The 19,921-nt window shown below is 42.5% G+C and overlaps 1 protein-coding gene across 1 annotated transcript in view; it reads right to left on the reverse strand.

Annotated features, from left to right (window-relative positions):
• The window catches only part of TNFRSF21 (TNF receptor superfamily member 21), a 62,826-nt gene that overhangs the window by 22,119 nt on the left and 20,786 nt on the right, over positions 1 to 19,921 (reverse strand). The window contains exon 3 of the mRNA XM_087817438.1: positions 18,226 to 18,720. Within this exon, the coding sequence (XP_087673564.1) occupies positions 18,226 to 18,720 (495 nt within the window). The remainder of the gene's footprint in view (positions 1 to 18,225; positions 18,721 to 19,921) is intronic.

Here is a 19,921-nt window from a genome sequence, read left to right on the forward strand (position 1 = left end):
CAAATTCAATTCCTGAATTCAATCCCGACAGTCTAATCAATCGCCCCTAAAAGATGTGTGGAAAGCCAAACACGAACCAATTAATCAGAGTGATTCCTCTGTTACTGCTAAGAACAATTAGAACCAAATGGATTAGAGGCTCCCCGACTAAAAAAGGGGTGGCTTTAAGAAACCTAGAAAAAGATAAGCCACAGATAAAAACTGCAGTGGAGTTTCTCCAGCACTGCCTGGGTAAAGGGTGTTCCGATTCCCCCACGATTCCCGCCAGGGCGTCCATTATGGGAAATGACCATGCACCCAGCTGTTCCAGGCCAGCGGTGGCATCACTTCCTTAAGAACTTCAGGCTTCCCGTGTTCTAATTTATGCTCCAGAAGCAATTTTCTGATCTATTCTTTAGTCTCCTAAGCTGACTTGCAGTTATAATGAAGACAACAGCCAAAGTGACACTATAATAACAGTAGCTATTATCTTCCAGGCAGTATATTAAGACTTTAGCTCACTGCACATCTTTATAAAGCATTAACATTCCAATTGCACAGGTAAGGAAAAAAAGAACACTGGAGAGCTATGCAGTTTGCTCAGTGTTACAAAGGTGGGTAGGTTGGGTACTGAGCCCCATTTGCTGGCTACTGTTACAAACTGTCCTTCTGTTTTATCAGTCATTTAGAAACTCAGACAATGTGGGGTCTGCAGTCCCCAAATTTGATGAAAATACAGGGTGAAATGCCATAATCAAGTCTCAGAATGTGCAAGCTCAGGATAGTCAGCTGGCACTGACCCTCTGTGAAGTGCAGCTTTCCCTGATAGCATGCTTTGATGTCTTCCTCTTTACAGAAACCTCTCTCTGCAAATACATAACAGCTTTGCCCAAACGTACACACAAGGTGTGTATGTGGCCTCAGTGAGGGCTCCGGTAGTTTACCTAAGAGGTGGGTGAGTTCTCACAGTCAATACCATGTCTTCCAATGAGGCCACACTCAAGTCCTGATATGAGTTACTATGGTTAACAGTGCCTTTAAAACATTTACTACTCAATAAACAAAATGGGGACACCTTCCCAAGAGAAGCCTAGCGAAGAAAGGAAAAGAGAACAGAGGAGCTTCCCATTATAGTTAACTGACTTTTCCAATTAATTAGATATTAACTAAGATTAAAAAAAATAATAATTTTTTTGCTCCAAGTAGTTGTTGGGGGAAATATTTATAAATTGAGCTATCAATTCTTCCCTAAGAAAAGAGCAACATTCATTCTAGAAGTTTCTTTGAAAATGGAGGGCTTCGTGGTTCCTCAGTAGCAGTCCTTCCTCTGCCCTGCAATCCTACGGAGGCAGATGGTTTAGAAGACTGCATACACCCCCCGAATCAACCTCCTGAAAATGGTTTTCAGGGGGAAAAAAGTTCTTTGTAGAGGCTGCTTTCTTGTCAACTGTAAAAGTAGAATGCCACAAATTGAGACATTACTGTCCTCCTCACGCTGTTTTCTTTGGCAGTGTAAAATATACTTGAACCGGTTGCCTTTCAGTTTTCATAGCAATGTTTAGCCAGATACACAGCTTTCGATTTCAAGTAAACAGATTCCTCAAAAAAAAAAACCCGCAGGTAACTGTGAGGAGTAAGGCAGCTCTTTGTGGTTGATGTAGCAGATTGTGCCAAACACCAAAAGGCTTATTAGGCCCTGAATGTTAATTTAGGTCAATTTGACTAAGGTCCACAGTGTCTGACATGAAAACAGGACTGTTTTCTTGCATGTGGGTCTATTGCTTAATCTTCATAATGCCAATGACAGTGTGGCTTTGGGCAAACCACTAACTGTCATGTCCATTTCCTCATCTGTACAATGGAGATAGTCACTATGGTCCCCGGGGATGAGCTGATTAGCATTTTCTATAGAGTTGATTTATTTTTGGAAGTACCCCATCATTATAAATGCTACTAGGCACTATAACTTAAGACTAAATGCATTTCTGATGCAAATACACAGCCTTTATAGAGTAATTACAGAGTTGAAAAGGCTTAAGCTTAATAACAGCTCATTCTACCAAAACCCAGTATTTATACTTTTTTTCAGTCACAAAATAAAGGAAAAAAGAAAAACACAAAGGATAGATACAATGAGATTGTCCTTCAACTAAAATTGCCTGGAAGCTAAATTTAAGGTCCACAAATCAAGTTTTATCATATTCTTTTACTATGAAAACAAGGAGTCAACTCAACGGGAACCAGCCTGGGTCAGCAGCAACCTTCTACACCACTGCCCCCTCGCATTGTGGGGGTCGATAAATCTAAAGCTGCCAGAGACGATGGCTCCCTTTGGGGATACCAGCCTTTTACCCTGGCGCACGATCACAAAACCTCAGCAGGGGAAGGGAGACCAGTCTGAACTAGCCCTTGAGTTCCATGCACCAAGGAGAAAAGAAAAACCTGGGTATATTTCAGGAGTGTTTATTGGGCAGCCACTGTGAGTTACTGTGTTTGCTGGCCAGACAGAGGTTGAGCATCGACCTAGGATCCAGGAGATGGAGGCAGCTGATCGAAGACTCTCTCATCATTGATGTTTCTATCTCTCTCTCCCTCTCCCTTCCTCTCTCTGAAATCAATAAAGACTAAAAAAAAAAACACAGAGCTTGTCATCAAGAAAATGTAGCAACACCAATGAAACACAAAATTTGATGGGCTTTAAAGTATTCTTTCTTTAGAAAATTTTTACACAAAACTAAATACAACTATAAAGAAAAGCAGTAGGATGATTAAACCAAATTGAGACAGTTACCTCTGGGGGGGAGGGAAGGAAATGCTAGTTACCAGGTAGGTGCACAAGAGAGTCAAAGCGATTAACAAGGTTCTTTTTTCTAGGCTGGATGAGAAAATGGGTCTTTTTACTTTTTTACTTTATTTGCTGTTTATTATTCCCTCTAAAACTGTACACATAACACACACATATATAACATGTATTTGTATATAATTTATATACACACATACCATTATGTGGGATATATATAATTTTTTTAGTGTTCAATTTTATTGATAAGGAATCTCATGTAGAAAGGTTATGTCCAGTTCAAGATCACCCAGCTAGTTAGTGGCTCCCTTACTGTGGTGAATAGGGAATCTAGTGTTGTAGAGAAGCATTATTATTCACTGGGATTAGTTCCTAGAGATGGTCACCTAGTCCATGTACAAGTGCACTCAGGGTTGGCCATGGTGTGTGTGCTTCTCCCTGGCCTGTTATTACGGACCAAGCAGATGCTGGGAAAGTTTTCTTTGGGGCTAGCATGTATATTTCTTTTCTTTAAAACTATAGTACCCTAAAAGAAGAAGTCAGTACACTTTTTCTGTAAAGGGCTACAGTAAATATTTTAGGCTTGAGAACCATTATGATCTCTGCAACAACTCAGCTGTTAATGAGAAAACAGCCCTAGACAATACAAACTAGTGTGGCTGTGTTCTAATTAAAATTTAATTTACAAAAAATTAGTTGTGGCCCCTAAAACTATAGCAGTTTAAAGAGACCTAGGCTATCAAATGGCGTTATGGATTTAGGAAAGCATTGTTAGAAGAAAACAGGCACACACGTACACACACACACACAAATAACCCAATGAACGTTTCCACCCCAATTATTAACCTCAATGTGAAATGATAGTAAATGAAATAGAGACCAGCTCTCTGCTTGGTCATCCGTCCCATCAGAGTTCTAGGAGTTTTCATCGAGATGGGAGACAATCACCATGTGTTGAACTGACCTGAATTGTTTAACTAAATGTGATGCCAAGTCTCTTTTTTCTTGGGTTGAAAAGCAAAACAACCTTCAACCCACTGAAATGCTGGGAGACAGAGGCGTGGAGCTTAACGTCACTTTTTCTTTGTCAGGTCCCAGAGCTCTGGGAATGACTGAAGTTTCTAAACAAGTCATCAGGAGCCAAGGCCTATAAACCAGAATCTGTACTTTGCCAGGAGTGATATATGCTCAGGTGGCCCTGGCCATGGGTAAATGGCTTGTAAAATTTAAGATGCAAGTAGTGGAAAGATTGGGAACTTTGCCATCACAAGATACGGTTTCAAACTCCATGACCTTGGACAAATGACAACCTCTGAGATTTCAGTGTCCACATCGGTAACTTGAAAATACTACCTCTAACCTCATAGGGTGGGTAAGGATATTTATGGAATCAAGTATTAAAACCGCCAAGCACAGCACTTCGGTGCACACTGGCTCTCCTCCTCCTGGCCCATCCCTTTCTGCACGGACAAGTATCACTGGGCAATGCACCTAAAAGGCGGGAGGAGTTCTACACAGACAAAGGTTTTAACACCAGGGTCACAGGTGCTATACAATGAAGCCAAGCACCAGAATCCCGGCTTCTTGGGCTTTTCAGAACCTCACTGATACGAGTAGAAGGGGCGCCACTGCCCGGGAGGGGTGTCATCCGCAGAAAGGCAAATTCAAAAGGCAAAAATGCTGCTGCTGGTGCCCCTGCCCGGGCCCACCACGAGGAAGAGGGCATTAAGTGGTCAACTGGGTAATTACCAAAAAAATGGCATTTTCCAGTACATCGTAAAACCCCGAATGAGAGACTATCTGGGTGACAACCCTAATTTGAGGCTCCTTCCTTTTTAAGCTCAATGTGAGCTACGGTATGGAAAAGAAGGTTCCTCCTCTTTTTATAGAAACCTGAATGGACTTTTATAGTCAGAGAAGGTATTAAAGCTCTTTCCTTTTGGAGATAAATATCTACAACGAGTGCCATCATTAAGAGCCCCTATTAAAGCCATCCCGGGATGGGATAGGAAGGATGGTGCTGCCAGAGGCAGAGGGAACGAAGGCCACCTGCAGGCCACAACACTGCACTCGGGGTTCATGCTGTGCAACCCGGCTCCGCTCAGAAGGGGCTCATGGAGAAAATAAATGTTTATAAGCTTTTTCAAGGTGCCAAATGCTCATCATTTCAAAGATGAAAGCATTCCCAATGCATCCCCCAACTCGTTAAATGTAATGTCAGTTCTCATTATCTCCCAGAAAGAGAGGGAGAGGGGCAAATACTGAGAAAATTCCCACGGAGGTAATTAACACACCCTCACTCCAGTACAGACGACGCCCCAGTGCTCCCTGTGCTGGGCTCTCCCTGCACACACGGCAGTCTCCTGAGGCACACGCGGGGAATCAGGAGACACGAGCTCAAGACGACTTCCCTTTTACCACCACCCTGATCCCCGCCACCCCTCCCCTGCAGACGTGCGCTGCGGCCTCAGGCTTACAAACAAGGCAAAGAGAGACACAATATATGAACAGAACATAGGTCATGTTTGGAAATTTGAATAAAAGCCTGGCTTTAGCGTTCCTAAAACTGATGTTGTTCCCTGTACAATGGTAATTTTCTGACCACCTTCTTACCCAAGCCCCATATCTGCTTTGGTTACTGTTATCCCCAGGACCTCCCAGAGCCTAGCACAAGACAGAAATACCATGAGCATCTTTGAATGAATGAATGAATGAATGAATGAATGAATGAATGAGAGCCTTTTTTGTCATCCCTTGCCTCTTGCCTGAATGCCCCCACCATTTACCATCTCATTAGCCTCTGTAACAAGCCATTAAGTACCTGAGCAGCCACACACCATCACACCTTTGCCCTGTGGCCCTGCCAGATCTCCAGTCTCTATAATAATCACAAGGAGAGCACAGAGTGGTCACCAACGGGTAGAGCCTGAGCTTCCTGGCATAGGAAACCAGTTCTTGTGCAACAACCTCTCCCTCTGCTGGTGCCCTCTTCCTGCTGAGGGTGGCCCACCACGTCCACGTCAGGAACAGAGCTCAACAGGGGCAAGGTTCTCCTGGGTTCTCCCGCTGCAGCGAAATCCTCCTGCAGAGATGCAGGCAATAGTCTGTCCGGCCTGATTGCAGAGTAAGCGCTCCTAAAAGCAACAATCTCATACCTAGATGTGTGGTTGTCGTAACCAGCATATGATAGGGTGGCTCAAAAGTGGTACAACAGGGATCACTCCCAACACATCACACAGGCAACTGCTTTATCAGTACCAGGAACTTGGTTTGCCCTGAGTTAAAAAATACTGCTTTCCTAGTTGAGGCACCAAGGTTGAAGAAAATGTTTAGATTCATTTTAAACCCAAAAGGTGCTTTCTGAAGCAAAATTAGTCACTATCTTGTTGAAGGTTCAAAGGACAATCACTGTACGCTCCGATGAGTCTCAGGAGATACTAAAAACCACTGCGCAGAGGTCTCATGAGGTTAATGGACAGAATGTTTACCAATGACACTCTATCAAAACAGCAGGCCATTTTCCAGATGGAAGAAATAGATATTACCGAGGCTGTGAGAAAAACTAATAGTCCTTTATTTCATTCCACAGAGGAAAACAAAATGCACACAACTAAAAATGCCTCCCTCCTCGTCTTAGTCAGTATGAAGCTGTACGTTTATCCATTCATCAGAAGTGTAGTGCACCAGACACTAATCTAAGCGCTGGGGATGTGGCAGTGAACAAAATCCTCTTTGTGAAGCCTGCATTCTACTGGGGGATGCAGGAAGAAAATAAGTAATAAATATTTAGTGTGTTAGACAGCGAGGCATGCTAAGGAGAAAAAGGGGGGAAAGGGGCTGGATGGGGCGGGGCTCCAATTTAGATACAGGGTCTTCTCCCCCATATCTCAGAGAAGACCTCGCTGACACTGAACTTTCCAATCGAGCTAAAGGAGGTAAGGGAGGAAGCCATGCAGGTATCTGGGGGAAGGGATATCCAGGAAGAGGGAACAGTGGGTGTGAAGGACGGGAGGATGTTGGCATGACCAGGAGCAGGAGGCTGGAGCCTGTGATCCAGGAGGAAACAAGTGGGAGTTAGGCTGAGAGACAAACGGTGGAGCAGGAGTACAGATCACATCGGGCCATCAAGGCTCCTACCCTGAGCGTAATGAAAGTCACTGGAGATTTTCAACAGAGAATGACATGGTCTGCCTTACATTTGAACAGGACCATTCTGGAATTTGTGTCAAGAGGCCCAGGCAGAAGTGAGGCAACCAGACAGAGGCCAGAGCAATGATCTGGAGGGAGGTGACAGAGACTTGGGCCAGAGCGGTGGAAGCGGAAATGGTAGGAAATGGTCATACAGATATAAACATCTGTATATATTTTGAAGGTAGAGCTGAGAGGATTTGCTAATGGTTCCAATATGGGGTGAGAAAGAAGGAAAGGAGTGAAAGTAACTGTAAGGTCTTGGCCTGAGCAACCAATCAACCAAAAGCCTGGAGGACCCACTTTCTGCTCTGGGAAACTGATGTGGAGGTATGGTTTGGGATTCAGTTTCAGAGTCTTAAGAGTGAGGTGCCTGTCCTCATAATTAAAATGCAAAAGGTTAAAGACAGATAATCTTAAAAGCAAGAGAAAAGCAGTTAGTTAACCTACATAAGACTGTCAGCCGATTTCTCAAAAGAAACTTTATAGGCCAGAAGGGAGTGGCAAGACATATTCAAAGTGATGAAAAGCAGGGACCTACTCTATCGTGCAAAGCTATCATTTAGAATTGATGGGCAGGTAAAGAGCTTCCCAGATAAGAAAAAGCTAAAGGAGTATTTTAGCTTTTTACCACCAAACCAGTATTGACTGAAATGTTAAAGGATCTTCTAGAAGAAGAGGAGGAGAAGGTGGGTGAAGATCAGAAATATGGACAATAAATATGTCTATCAGCAACTGAATCTACAAACAGAATGAACAAGCAGAACAGAAACAGACTCATAGATAATAGAACTTTTCGTTGGTTGCCAGAAGGGGGGTGGGGAGAGTGAGGGGATTAAGAAGTATGAATTGGTTGATATAGAACAGTCATGGAGATATAAAGTACAGCATAGGGAATACAGTCAATCATATTCTACTAACTAGGAGTGGTGCTGGACAAGTATGGGATTTATTGGATTGACCACTTATTAAGTTATGTAATGTCTGGTCACTGGGGTGTACACCTGAAACTAATATAATAATGTATGCCGGCTGTAATTGAAAATAAAAAGTGATTTTAAAAAAAAAGAGAGAGAGTGAGGTGCCTGTTAGACATCTGGTCTGTCAAGCAGGCAAGAGGATGTTTGCATGTTGAGCTCAGGTACAAGATCCAGGCTGGATATATGTATGTATCTGGGAATTACCAACAGATAGAGGATGTTTTAAAGCCATGAGTTGTCATCCAGGGAGGAAGAGTGTAAGGAGAAAAGCGTTGCATGTCCTGGGCCCTGGGGCTCTCCACCGCTTAGATGTCGGGTTGAAGAAGAACCAGTCAAGGAGATGAAGGAACAGCCAGAGAGCTGGGCGGGCCAGGAGGATCCACAGCCCTGGAGGCCAAGGAAAAGGAGTGTTTCAAGAGGGGCGTGAAGGTGCCAAATGCTGTCCATGGGCCAAGGAGAGGGAAACTGAGAACTGAACAACACAGTAAAAGTTGTGTTGTCAGGCTTTGTGGAAAAGAGGCAAGATGGTCCCTAAGATGTTGCCATCTTTCACTGATTCTAAGAGATCTGAATGCATATTTTAATCAGCCCCTTTTCACAGCTTGGTTGAAATGGGTTTTCCCCCTTAATGGTATGTAAGTAATGGTATGTCTCACAATCAATGGCATCTCAGATTTGATGAAATACAGCAAGGGTTATTTTTTTAATTTATAACTTGAACCCACCTATTTGTAAAAATTCAACGTATCATCAACAAACCTAATATGTGGAGCTCTGTAAACATACTGCAATGTTTACAGCCGACTGGTCATGAAAAATGATCTACAGGATTCTAGCAACTCCGCATCCTCTACAAAACCTGCTTACATAAATACCTGACCGGGTTGATCCGAGGACACTACGTTTTTTAAGGATTTTTTTCTTTCCTATTTGTATTCTAGCCCTACGTGGGGAAAATGCTGATTTGCTTTTCAATATCCCAAACAGCTTAAATTCAAAGGCTGCTCAATAAAGCATAGAATAAAATATACATTTAAAAAATAAACACCTTCTTTCTAAAGCCTAGAGGAAGAAGTCATCAGTGGGTGGGCCTGGGGTGAAAAGCAGCCTCAACTCCCCAGGGCAAAGGCCACATCAGCTACTTTGTCTCTGGCCGCTCTGTCTTCAGATAATGCTTTTTAAGCTACAGCAGCAAGAGGCTCTCCCCTGCAGCAGTTCTGTGTGCTGCAGAACCTCAGACATCCGGAGAGGCCAGACAGAAAGGTGCTGTCTGCTGGAAAGGCGTTACTGGATGCAAAGGTGGAAAAGGCCCCGGTGCCGGGTGTGGGTAAAAACAGCCAGCCTGTTCCTTCCGCTGTAAAGGGACTGTGGCTGCAGGGAATAATCTGCCCCCTTCAGCTCGGCTGCCTGGTGTTTACACTTCAAGTCTACTTCCCATAGGAAACCTGGGCTGAGACAGGATGACTGTCTGGAATTTTTAGTGAAGGAGGCTCCTGGTGGAGGGAGGGAGGATGGCTCATTTAGTCGAAGCTGCTGCTCTGCCCGGTGCTGAGAAAACCAAGTTCAACAGATGTATTAGCAGGGCTCCATCACTCTCACTTACTTGAAACAGCTCTTATTTTTTTTAAAACAGCCCTCAGGGCCTTCAGCCATTGGATCTCTGGCTTTAGAATCTTTCCTTTTCAAGGGATCCCAGAAAAAAGGTAGGATATCAGGGCAACCTCTACAGAGGGAAACTCCTTACTGATGACGATTTTGTAGTTGTTTCATTTCGGAACAAGCTGGGGTTTGTTAGTAAGGGAAATAAATTTTGATTGAGCATGGTATTAAAAAAAAAAGTCAACCACAGAAACCTGAAAATTTCTAAACTGGAAAAAATACAGATTTTTATAAATCCAGATCCTAAGAATAAAGGGGCAGTGTCTAGAGTCAGACTAGTGCCAAGTTTAAAGCTTGTACTGCCACTTTCTAGCTGTGTGACTTTGGGCAAGTCACTCTTTGTACCTCAGTTTCCCCACTCATAAAATGCAAAGATAGTGGCTTACCTCATAGGTTAAGAAAATTAAGTTAATCTTTATAAAATGCTGAGAACAAGATATAGTACTCAGTAAGCATGATGTAAGTCTTTGTAATGAAAATTTCATGGTAACAGAAACCTTTCTTATAAGGATAAAAAAATATGTGAGTAGTCACAATGTATGTCATCTTTGCATTCCTAAATCACCTGGTGACCTATGTCAGTAGTAGCAAACACCCCATAACCTTATTTTAGAAATAAATGAAAGGGAGATTACTTATTAACACACTTCATTTGTTCTTCATTTCTGAACACTGAACATGGTGGTTTTAATCATTCTGTTGACATGTTTTCTTAAGTCATTCCTGCAACCTGATTGAAGAGCATGTTGATATTGTTTAAATATATCCAGGATACAGTTTCTAAGACTGAGCATCTGTCAATTAACCAACCACAGCAACCTCAAGGTTTTTGTGGTTGTTTTGTACAAAATTTTTTTGTCTAGTTATACAAAACACACAATCACACTCCCCTCCTACAACTGGACTGCATCTGACCACTTACTGTGGGTAGAGAAGAAAGTCTACAGCTGTGAATCTGAAAGATGTGTTTTCTTCACAACCCTCGATTAACACCTATCCTCCCCACACTAGACCCATCCTTAAGGAGGAACCACAATTCAGGAAGAAAGGAAGCGTTGTTGTTGTTTTTTCTGAGCCTGTTGTTGGGATTCATAAGGACAGAACAAAGAATGAGGTTGTTACTGAGTAAAACCTAAAGGCAACAGAAAGGATGTGTTTCTGTTTGTTTACTAGGTAAGGTGAGATGATGTTATATTTTACTTTCACTGAGCAGTGAGTTGTGGACAGGGGACAGGATGGAAGAAATAAAATATATATATTACCAGAAACTCAGGGTCTAAAATAGAGCTTGGTTCTAGGACAGTGTCTGAACCTTTTAGATAAGTGCTCTACCCAAAGCTTGTTCTGGTTCTTCATCAGCATTGTTCCCCTAAGAACAGTCTTTACATACAGATAACATCAAAGTTATGTAAATAAGAGGTTCAACCACCAAGCCAGCTGGTCTGTACTTGAACTTTGTCTTTGGGTTTCAAGCTTGAGATAATATGGAAATGGTTTGGTTGTGGGTTGTTTTCAACTTCACATTTCCATTTTTGCATCACTGAAGGATAGAGTTTTAGAATGGAGGGAGACATTAGACATCACCGAATCCAAGACCTTCATCAAAACCAGGCCCACAAGGTCCTTCCCTTTGCACAGCTCCCCTCTCCTAGCCAATACTGCCCCCTCCACTTGTCTCCTACTGGGGTTTCCATCTCCCCCTCTGCTTCCCTTCTCCCGCTTCCCCAGGCTGCACTATCACCTCAACAGGTGCTCCTGACCCTACCAGAGCAGGACAGGTGAGCCTAGATCCTTCCTTTCACCCTCTAGAATGCTGAGATCAGACATATGCCACACTGTCATTTTCCACTTCCTTTTGTGCTGGTCAATCAGCCTTTAAGGAATTTTATGGCCAAAGTTCCTAGTGCAGATGTTTTCTCTATAGCCATTTCTCCTGGTCCCTATGGCTCATTAAATTTGACCCTTAACGGATTTCTACTTGGTTGAAAATTAAATATAGTTGTCCTCCTGACCTGGCCTCAGTTTTCCATGAAATCTTCAGTATAGCTTAACTCCCTGACCTTTTTGTGGGGAGAAAGAAAAGGAAGCCAAGGTAGGGGGCTAGAGTGGGGAGGAGGGGGTTAATGGGGCGGAGGGCACAACATCTGTAATACTTTCAACAGAGATACATTTCAAATAAAATTAAAAACTTGAAAAAAGAAAAGCTGAGCTAGCAATTTTATCAATGTCGCATATGATCTCATTCAGTGTTCATGAACAACCCCATGAGATAGACAGGAGTTATGTCCACATTGCAGATGAGAAAACTGAGGAGAGGTTCAGTAGCTTGGCACAGTTACATAGTCTGAGTTGATATTCAAACCCCAGGCGAACCTGACTCATCAGCCCTCATCTTTCACAGCAGTGTGCTGCCTCCCAGGATTGAGCCAAGTGTTATTAACCCTGTCTTTCTGAGTCTAGGTTGTTTTGAAAATACACATAAATCCACAGAAAAGGAGACAAGTAGAACTAAGGGAGAACTATGTTCCAATGATGTATTCATGATGGTCTAGGTCTCGACCATCTGTCCTCACCCCAACCCCTCCTTCTTCAAAAGACAGAGAGACAAGACTGAGACGGAGTTTAGCACACTAGTTACCAGCTCAGGATCCAAAACCGACTGCCTGAGTTCCAGTCCTGGTTCACCGCTGGCTTGTGGTATGATCTTTAGTCTAATCAATTAATCTGTCTGCCTCTGTTCATAATATGGGAAATGGGTATGATCCTGACATTATAAGGTAGTTCTGAGAATTAAATGACAAAATACACATAAATCCAATAGAAGAGTGCCTGTTAAACATTTAATAAACAGAAAGTATTATTTCTCTATCTTCCCCCAAAACCAGTGTGTCAATAACAAGGCACCGCACATAGAAAAGTTTTTTTGGACTCACCCAGGACAAGGACATTTTCAAGTAAAGTTGAGCTAAAGTCAGAATATCAAGAGCAACAGAGAGGTCCCTGAGGGACAGGTGAAGCGAGTATAAAGGAAGGAGAAATGAGGAGGGAATGCTTTCGTGTAGGGAAGTTTTGTGTTGATTGTAAGAGTTTTAAGAATTTCTTCACTTTCACTAGCAGCCAAGATCTCCTAATTCATCTCCCAGCCAACTGCTCCTTCATCTCCCAGTCTGAGATCATCCAATTAAATGCTCCGCCAAGGTAGGCATGTACCACGCCCCTTTGACTGAATTATATACTAGGGACCACCATTATCATGGAGACACTGAAAGAAGCTTTCCCAAAACAAAACTAAAACACTCTTGATGTTACTAAAGTCTAGAAAGTCCTAGCCCTAGGACAGTGTTTGGAACTTGATGTTCAGATACATATAATTAAATGAAAATAACACAAGTTGAGTAGTTTAATAACAAGTCATTTTTGAACTTTCCTAATCATTCCTTTGCCTTGGGATTGAATCAGGTTATAAACCTCCCCATTATTTCAGAGTAGGATAGCACAGCGTGCACAGGAAATGTTTACCTCATGTATTCTGCTCCCCTCTTCAGCCAAAGTACAACCAATTCCAAGTCAGGCAGATTGACCAGTGAGTTTCTCTTAAGGGAAATAATTCAACATCTGGACAGTAACTCAAACAGGAGAAAAAAACAGCAAAAAGCAGAACAGAGGAAGAAATATGTAACCAAGACAAGAGACTAGCTCTTCTCTTATCTATTATCTGTCACACTTTTTTTTCCCTGAAGAAACTTATGGTCGTCATAGCTAAAGACAAATCCTGTGGAAAAGAGCTTTCCCTGCGCCTCTGGAGTGCCTGACATCGCCTTTCTGGAAGTGAAGTGAATTATTTCTGTAACTCCAACCTTCTGCCCTTATAGAAGGGACATTTTTTTCCATCCTCAAGGACCATTTTGAGTGGGAACAAATTACAAAAATGCATGGATCACTGGTAAATCTGGAATTTAAGAAACTCTTTACCTAGGAGAGGAATGTTCACACTAATGAGCCAAGATAAGAATATATGGAAGCTCAACAGGGTTTCCCTGTAACCAATGTGTAAACCTATTAATCAATACTTAGCTAGACTGGGGGGAGTATACAACCAGCAAATGTGTAACCCAGAAGCTGAGTAATCTTTACAGGTGGATAGGAGCTGCTGGCCAGTACAAAAGTCAAGGGACTTTTCCAAAGCAGGTAAAACATGCCCCCCTTGTGACCAACACAAAGCCATTCCCAGGAGTTGTTTGTGGTTGGGGTTCCCTGGCTTACATGGGGACAAAGGTTTAGCAAAAGCTGCTATGTATTAGGAGATGGAGGAACTGGGGAATAAGTTTGAAGGGAAAATACAAGGATAACTGCCACCTTTTCCTAGCTACCCCACATATCTGATGGCCATGCTTTATTGCTGATCCCCTCAGCGAACTGGGAAACGGTTACTACTAAAAGTCAGGTTGAGCGTTAACTGCCTCCACTGTCTCCCTACTCCCACCTCTGGCCTAGCCACATGGCTCCCACGGCTTCTCTGCTTAGGGCTAGTCCACTTCCATTCTGGTTAAACCCAAACACTTAAGCATTTACAAAGGTGTGCTGGCCTTTGAGTTAGAGGGTCCTCTCTTCCTGTCACCCTGCTTTCCAATATTAAGGGCCAAAGTGTTCCACTCTAAAGAAGTAAATCGAATGGAGGAATATCAGCAATCTTTTTGGAGCCAGCTTTCACATATTTCAAAGCACTGCTGCCGTGGAACCCTCCTTTAACTCAGAGAAATAATTCTTGAGTATAAAGAACCCACCAGAAGATCTTTGTGTCTCAATCCCGAACACCACATATCACTATAATTCAAAAGGAAAAAAAATCCAATAGGTCAACAGCTTGAAAACAATCCAATCCTGAAAAGGACAAGTGGATAAGTCATGGGTGCTCTAGACCACTGCTGTCCGATAGAACTTTCTTTGATGGAAATGGGTCTCTACCAGTCCTGTTCAATATGGTAACTACTAGCAACATGTGGCTATTGAGCGGTTAAGCTGTGGCTGGTGCAACTGAGAAACTGGATTTTTAACTTTAGTCCATTTTAGTTTTAAATTTAATAGCTCAGGAGATGACTATATTTGCCAGCACAGCTCAAGACCACCCCTCCTTGAGCCCTGAGCTATTGGCCCAGCATAGGGAACACACAATAAGACCCAGTGTCTCCCCACTAACACACAGTTTAACGCTACAAGACAGTGCGAGCTGAAGGAATTAAGAAATAGAATCTTAGGATCCAACACTAGGATTCCATGAAAGTAGGACTGCATTTTTGTGGATTTCAACTTTAAAAACCATTAAGTCCTTGATAGGCAGAGAGGGGTGCCTACAGCCAAATAAAGAGGCTCGTGTTGTTGAGAAAGACGGGAACCGATGGCCTACCTTCAGAGTGCCGAGGGTCTACATGGTGTTCAGGAGAGCGGCGTGGGCTGCTCGAGGTGGGCCGGAGTGAGTGAGGTCTTACGCGACCTCTCACAGCGAACACCCAGGGCTAGGCAATTTTATCCCAACTCTCATCCTCACGAACAATTCAGTGTAAATGAACAGGGACCAGAAAAAGATCTTATCCTACAGGATTACCTGCTGCCCAGAACTCACCGCAATCAGAACAACAAGATACTGTTTCTCTGAGTACCTGGAATGGTTTTTATTAAACAGAACCTCTCTTTGTAATGGGATTTTACTTGGTTAAACCTTGGAGAACAGAAATTTGGAAAAAATAGGCCTTCTTTTTCTAAAGAAAATATAAACACCCCAATGCAAAAATCTGGGGGGAAATTGAAAACGATTGGAAAAGTTACACCTGAATGAGACCACAGCAGTCTCATCTCCTTGGAGGCAAGACCCTTAGCGGATGCCTGAAGCTGCAGATAGTACCTAATCTTATACATAATTACTATGCTTTTACCTATATAAACCTATGATAAAATTTAATTCATAAATTGGGCACAATAAGAGATTACCAACAATAATAAAATAGAACAATTATAACAATAGACTGCAATAAAAGTTATGTAAGTGTGCGGTCGTTCAGTCTCTCAGCAATTAGCACAAACTTCTTTTACCTTCCCCATAATTTCCCGGGTAGAAGTTTCCTTCTTACCATATGTCTCAGAAACCTCAGCATGTGATTTTTCTCTTTCCTTATTAGATCGAGAACTTTCACCTTTTCACTTAAAAGAAGCACTTTACAGCTTCACTTTGGCATATCCGAATCACCAGCATCACTACTCTTGGGCTTTGGGGACATAATTATTTTTAAATCTTAACCCAAGGACATGCTCAGAGAGAAGGGAGAGAGAGAAACTTCTATTGGTTGCCTTCCATACACTCCCTTTCGGTGCATAGGACAACACTCAACCAACTGAGCCACTCCGTCTGGGCCTTTGGGGACATTATTAAGAAAAATAGGGGTTACTTGAACACAAGCACAGTGACACCACAACAGTCAATCTGATTTCTAAGGTGGCTACTGGCCTGAAGACACTGGACAAAGGCACGGTTCCTATCCAGCCAGGATAGTTCAGAAAAATTGTTTTATGGATGCACATGTTTGTATATACATAACATATATTGTATATTATGTTATGTTGTATAATACATAACAAACTATTCTGGCCCAACCAGGCGGGGCTCAGCGGTTGAGCATGGACCTAGGATCCAGGAGCTCGCAGTTCGATTCCCTGTCAGGGCACATGCCCTGTTGCAGGCTGGATTCCCAGGTGGATGCGTGCAGGAGGCAGGCGATCAATGACAACTCTCTCATCATTGATGTTTCTCTCTCTCTCCCTCTCCCTTCCTCTCTCTGAAATCAATAAAGATATATTTAAAAACAAACAAAAAACTATTCTGTAGTATACATATTTTATAATTGATAAAATCTATTTTTTATATAAAGAGAGCCCATAAAGCAAACGGGCAAAATGTTAACAATAGGTCAATTCTGGGCACAAGTATACAGGTATTCCTTGTACTATTCTTGCAATTTTTCCATAAGTTTGAAATTATGTCCAAATAAAAAGATTTATTAAAAAGGAGGGAGGATTGAAGCCTTCCTTCCCCAGCTGGGCTGCCAGCACGGGGTAGTCTTCTTCAAGTCTGTGCAGGCTCTGTCCCCAGGAGGATGCTCATCTCACTCTGAGTTTCACTTCGTTTGATCATTTACACAAATTAGGAAAGAAAAGCAAAATGAGTTAATTTTTTCACTTTCTCTAAATTTCTGATTATAAAGTTAGCATGTGCTATGTTTAGAAAATTTTAGAAAATCTGGGGAAAGGAAAGAAAACTAAGAAAGAAGGAAAAAAATCCACACATGAATCCCACCAAACTTGAAGAAATATCACTGTCATTTTGGCCCGTTTTCTTTCAGTCTTTATTTCAAAGTTTTAAGGGAACTGGGATCATATTATATGAATTGCGTGGTCTGAGTTGTTTTTTCTTTTCTTTAACCTAGTGTAAACACCTTGCTATGTCATAAGTCAAAAAAATTCTTAAAATCTGCAAGGTCAACATAATAGTCCATACTATAGATAGGCCACGATATACTCAGTCATTTCCTTAAAACTGTCCTTTTGTTTCCAATTTCAACTTATTGTACATAATAACGGTTAAAGTTTAAGACTTTTGTGCTTAAATCTTTTTTTTTAAATATTTCTGGTTCATAACAGATTCACAAAAATTGAACATGCTGGGCCAAAAGGTATAAACATAGTTTTAAGACTCAATACAACTTTTTTAGAAAGTTAGGCTAGCATCTTTACCTTTAAGGGGCAAGAGGGCACCTGACTAGAATGATCAAAATTCACCCTGAAATCTCATTTTAGGATTTATAGAAAAGGAAGTTACAGCCTCAGCCTGAAAACTGCCATCTCACCTCAAACAGCTCTTGGGACAACTTCTGTAAGCTATTTTTGGCCTTCAAAAAAGGAAAAACAAATATTGCTGCCTGTGTCAACACACACTGACTACTGTGCGGACGAGGGGAGGCCCAGCCTCAAATGATCACCAACGTATGAAGCTTTGGGTGTCAGTAATCTCACAGACCTTCCTATCCTGACAGAAATGGGATCCTAAAAATATTAAGTGGGACTACAACACGGGCAAAAAGTACAGGAATCTGAAAGCAAGGTTCAGGTTCAAAAAGGCAAGCTTAAGACAAGTTGTTTTTTATTTTCTTAGCAGCCCAGTAGTGAAAAAGAAGCCAGGGCTCCACCAGTCAGGAGATGTGGCATCAGTCCCATCCATCCTGGACAAACCACCAGCCTGGGTCAAAGATGCAGTCAAACCTCTCTGAACTCAATGTCCTCCAGTGTTCAATGACAAGGCTTCTGAACAGAGTCCCTAAAGGTCCCTCTCAGGTCTCTCATTTTGCAAAATGCTCCTTTAAATGCACCAGGGGAGGAAAGGGCAGAGTGGTTACTCTCTCTGAACGCATTGCGTCAAATGCTGACCACCTCATTTCTCAGAACACAACTAGATCAAATAACACTAGGTGTACAAAAGAGACTCCAGAAACTTTGCATTTCCCACTCCTTCAGACCAGGGACTAGGGAAGGAGAGGCAGGGGATCTGTAAAGCAAGGAGAAAAGAAAGCTCACCGTGGCCATTGCAGTAGTAGATCCACTTCTCCCGGTTCTGGGTTGGGGTGACAGACTTCTTCAGCCCCGCCTTTTCCACAATGGCGCTGGGATCCTGCCGGGGCCCCTTTTTTAGAGTCCTTGAGCTTTTCCGGATACTGCACACCACTATCACCACAAGCACCAGCAGCAGGAAAAGCACAATCATCCAGGGCAGATGCTCATTGATGTCAAAATGCTTGTGCGTGTTCTGCCTGGGATGGCCCCTCTTGATGCCTTTGATGGGTGTGCTGGACTTCTCGCCCCCCGTGGCCTCCATGGGTGGCAGCAGCTTCAGGATGTGTCTGTGGTGGGAGCCTTGCTGGTGGTCGACTACCTGGAGGTTTGGAAGGGTCTTGTTCACACCTCCTTCCCACCTTGCTGAGCTTGCGTTGTCAGGGACTGTCCCTTCGAGGGTGCCACTCAGTACTTTTGGTCTAACAGAGGCAGAAGAGTTGGATTCTGTTGAGTTCATGCCTAGAAAAAAAGAGTAAGGAGGGGGGAAGAGCTTTTCTATATTTGGGGATCTATATATTCCTTCCTCTTCCTGCTCATCTCCAAACGAGGCCAGATAATTCAAGAAGAGATGACCTTTGGAGCTTAAGAATAAATTATACTGCACATTTTCATAAAGATCTTAAAAGCATTTTTATGTGGATGGTTAAAAACTAAGCTGAACGGCTAAACTCATTCACTTCCTTGTGCCAAAACCAAGGGCCTTCTCAGGGATCCAACATCTGAACCTCACAGCAGCTACTCCAGCGCCTCGCACCCTGAGCAGGCACTTGTATGTTCAAAGCTTTAGTCGACTCTTAATTGTTCTGATTATTTCAGAGAACTAGTTCAAAGTTAACTCCTTTGTCCTTTAATTCCTTTATACCTCGTCTCCCGCTCTTGACTATTTCATAACGCAATGGGGTACAATTGAAAATGTCATAAAGATAAAAAGAAAAGAGCCCTACCTCGAATCCAAGGCTGGCCAGTGAAAGAAATGTCTGGTGAGACAGGCCAGTGAATAAATAAGGCAGGACTTCCTAGTATGTTCTATTAAGAGATTAAATAAGACTTGGGCTGGCGGTTTAGTGGACTTCTTTCAGAGAAGCTTCCACAAGTTGTCTTCATTAACGAGTTGTGAGAGCCAGAGATTTTTGACCCCCAAGAAATAAGACCTGTCCGGTACCAGCCCATGAGAAAACCTGGTCAGGTCATTTCAGATCTCTGAGCCAGTTTTTTCCTTTTAAAATGGTGTTTGTAACAAGGCCCTCCTTACAGGGCTCTTGTCAAGGTCAAGTACAATCACAAGTGAGATGATGCTAGAAAGCACAACTCAAGTTGGCTATCACTTCATGAAAATTAAATTCAATCAAAAAGGATTTGAAAATAAAGACTAAATTTTACATTAGGCCTGAGATTCTAAATGAATTCTGAGGAAAACTGAGATACTCGATGAAGGGCATCAAGTTGGAATAATCTCAAAAAAATAAACACTATTTTCCACATGTGAATGCTAGTTACCTTCAGTGTGATACAAATTTGCTTGTTTGCTGAAACTTCTAACTTATTTTCCCCTTCTTTGCCCCACCTTAGATCCAATATTCATCCTGCCCCTCCGGATGCCATTGCATTTCCTCCCCTTCTCCCTCCGTCTGACCTTCTGGCTGTCTCTACCCAGGAGTGA

This window comes from Miniopterus natalensis, chromosome 5 (genome assembly GCF_054644295.1).
Source record: "Miniopterus natalensis isolate mMinNat1 chromosome 5, mMinNat1.hap1, whole genome shotgun sequence".
In the NCBI taxonomy this organism is placed as follows: domain Eukaryota; kingdom Metazoa; phylum Chordata; class Mammalia; order Chiroptera; family Miniopteridae; genus Miniopterus; species Miniopterus natalensis.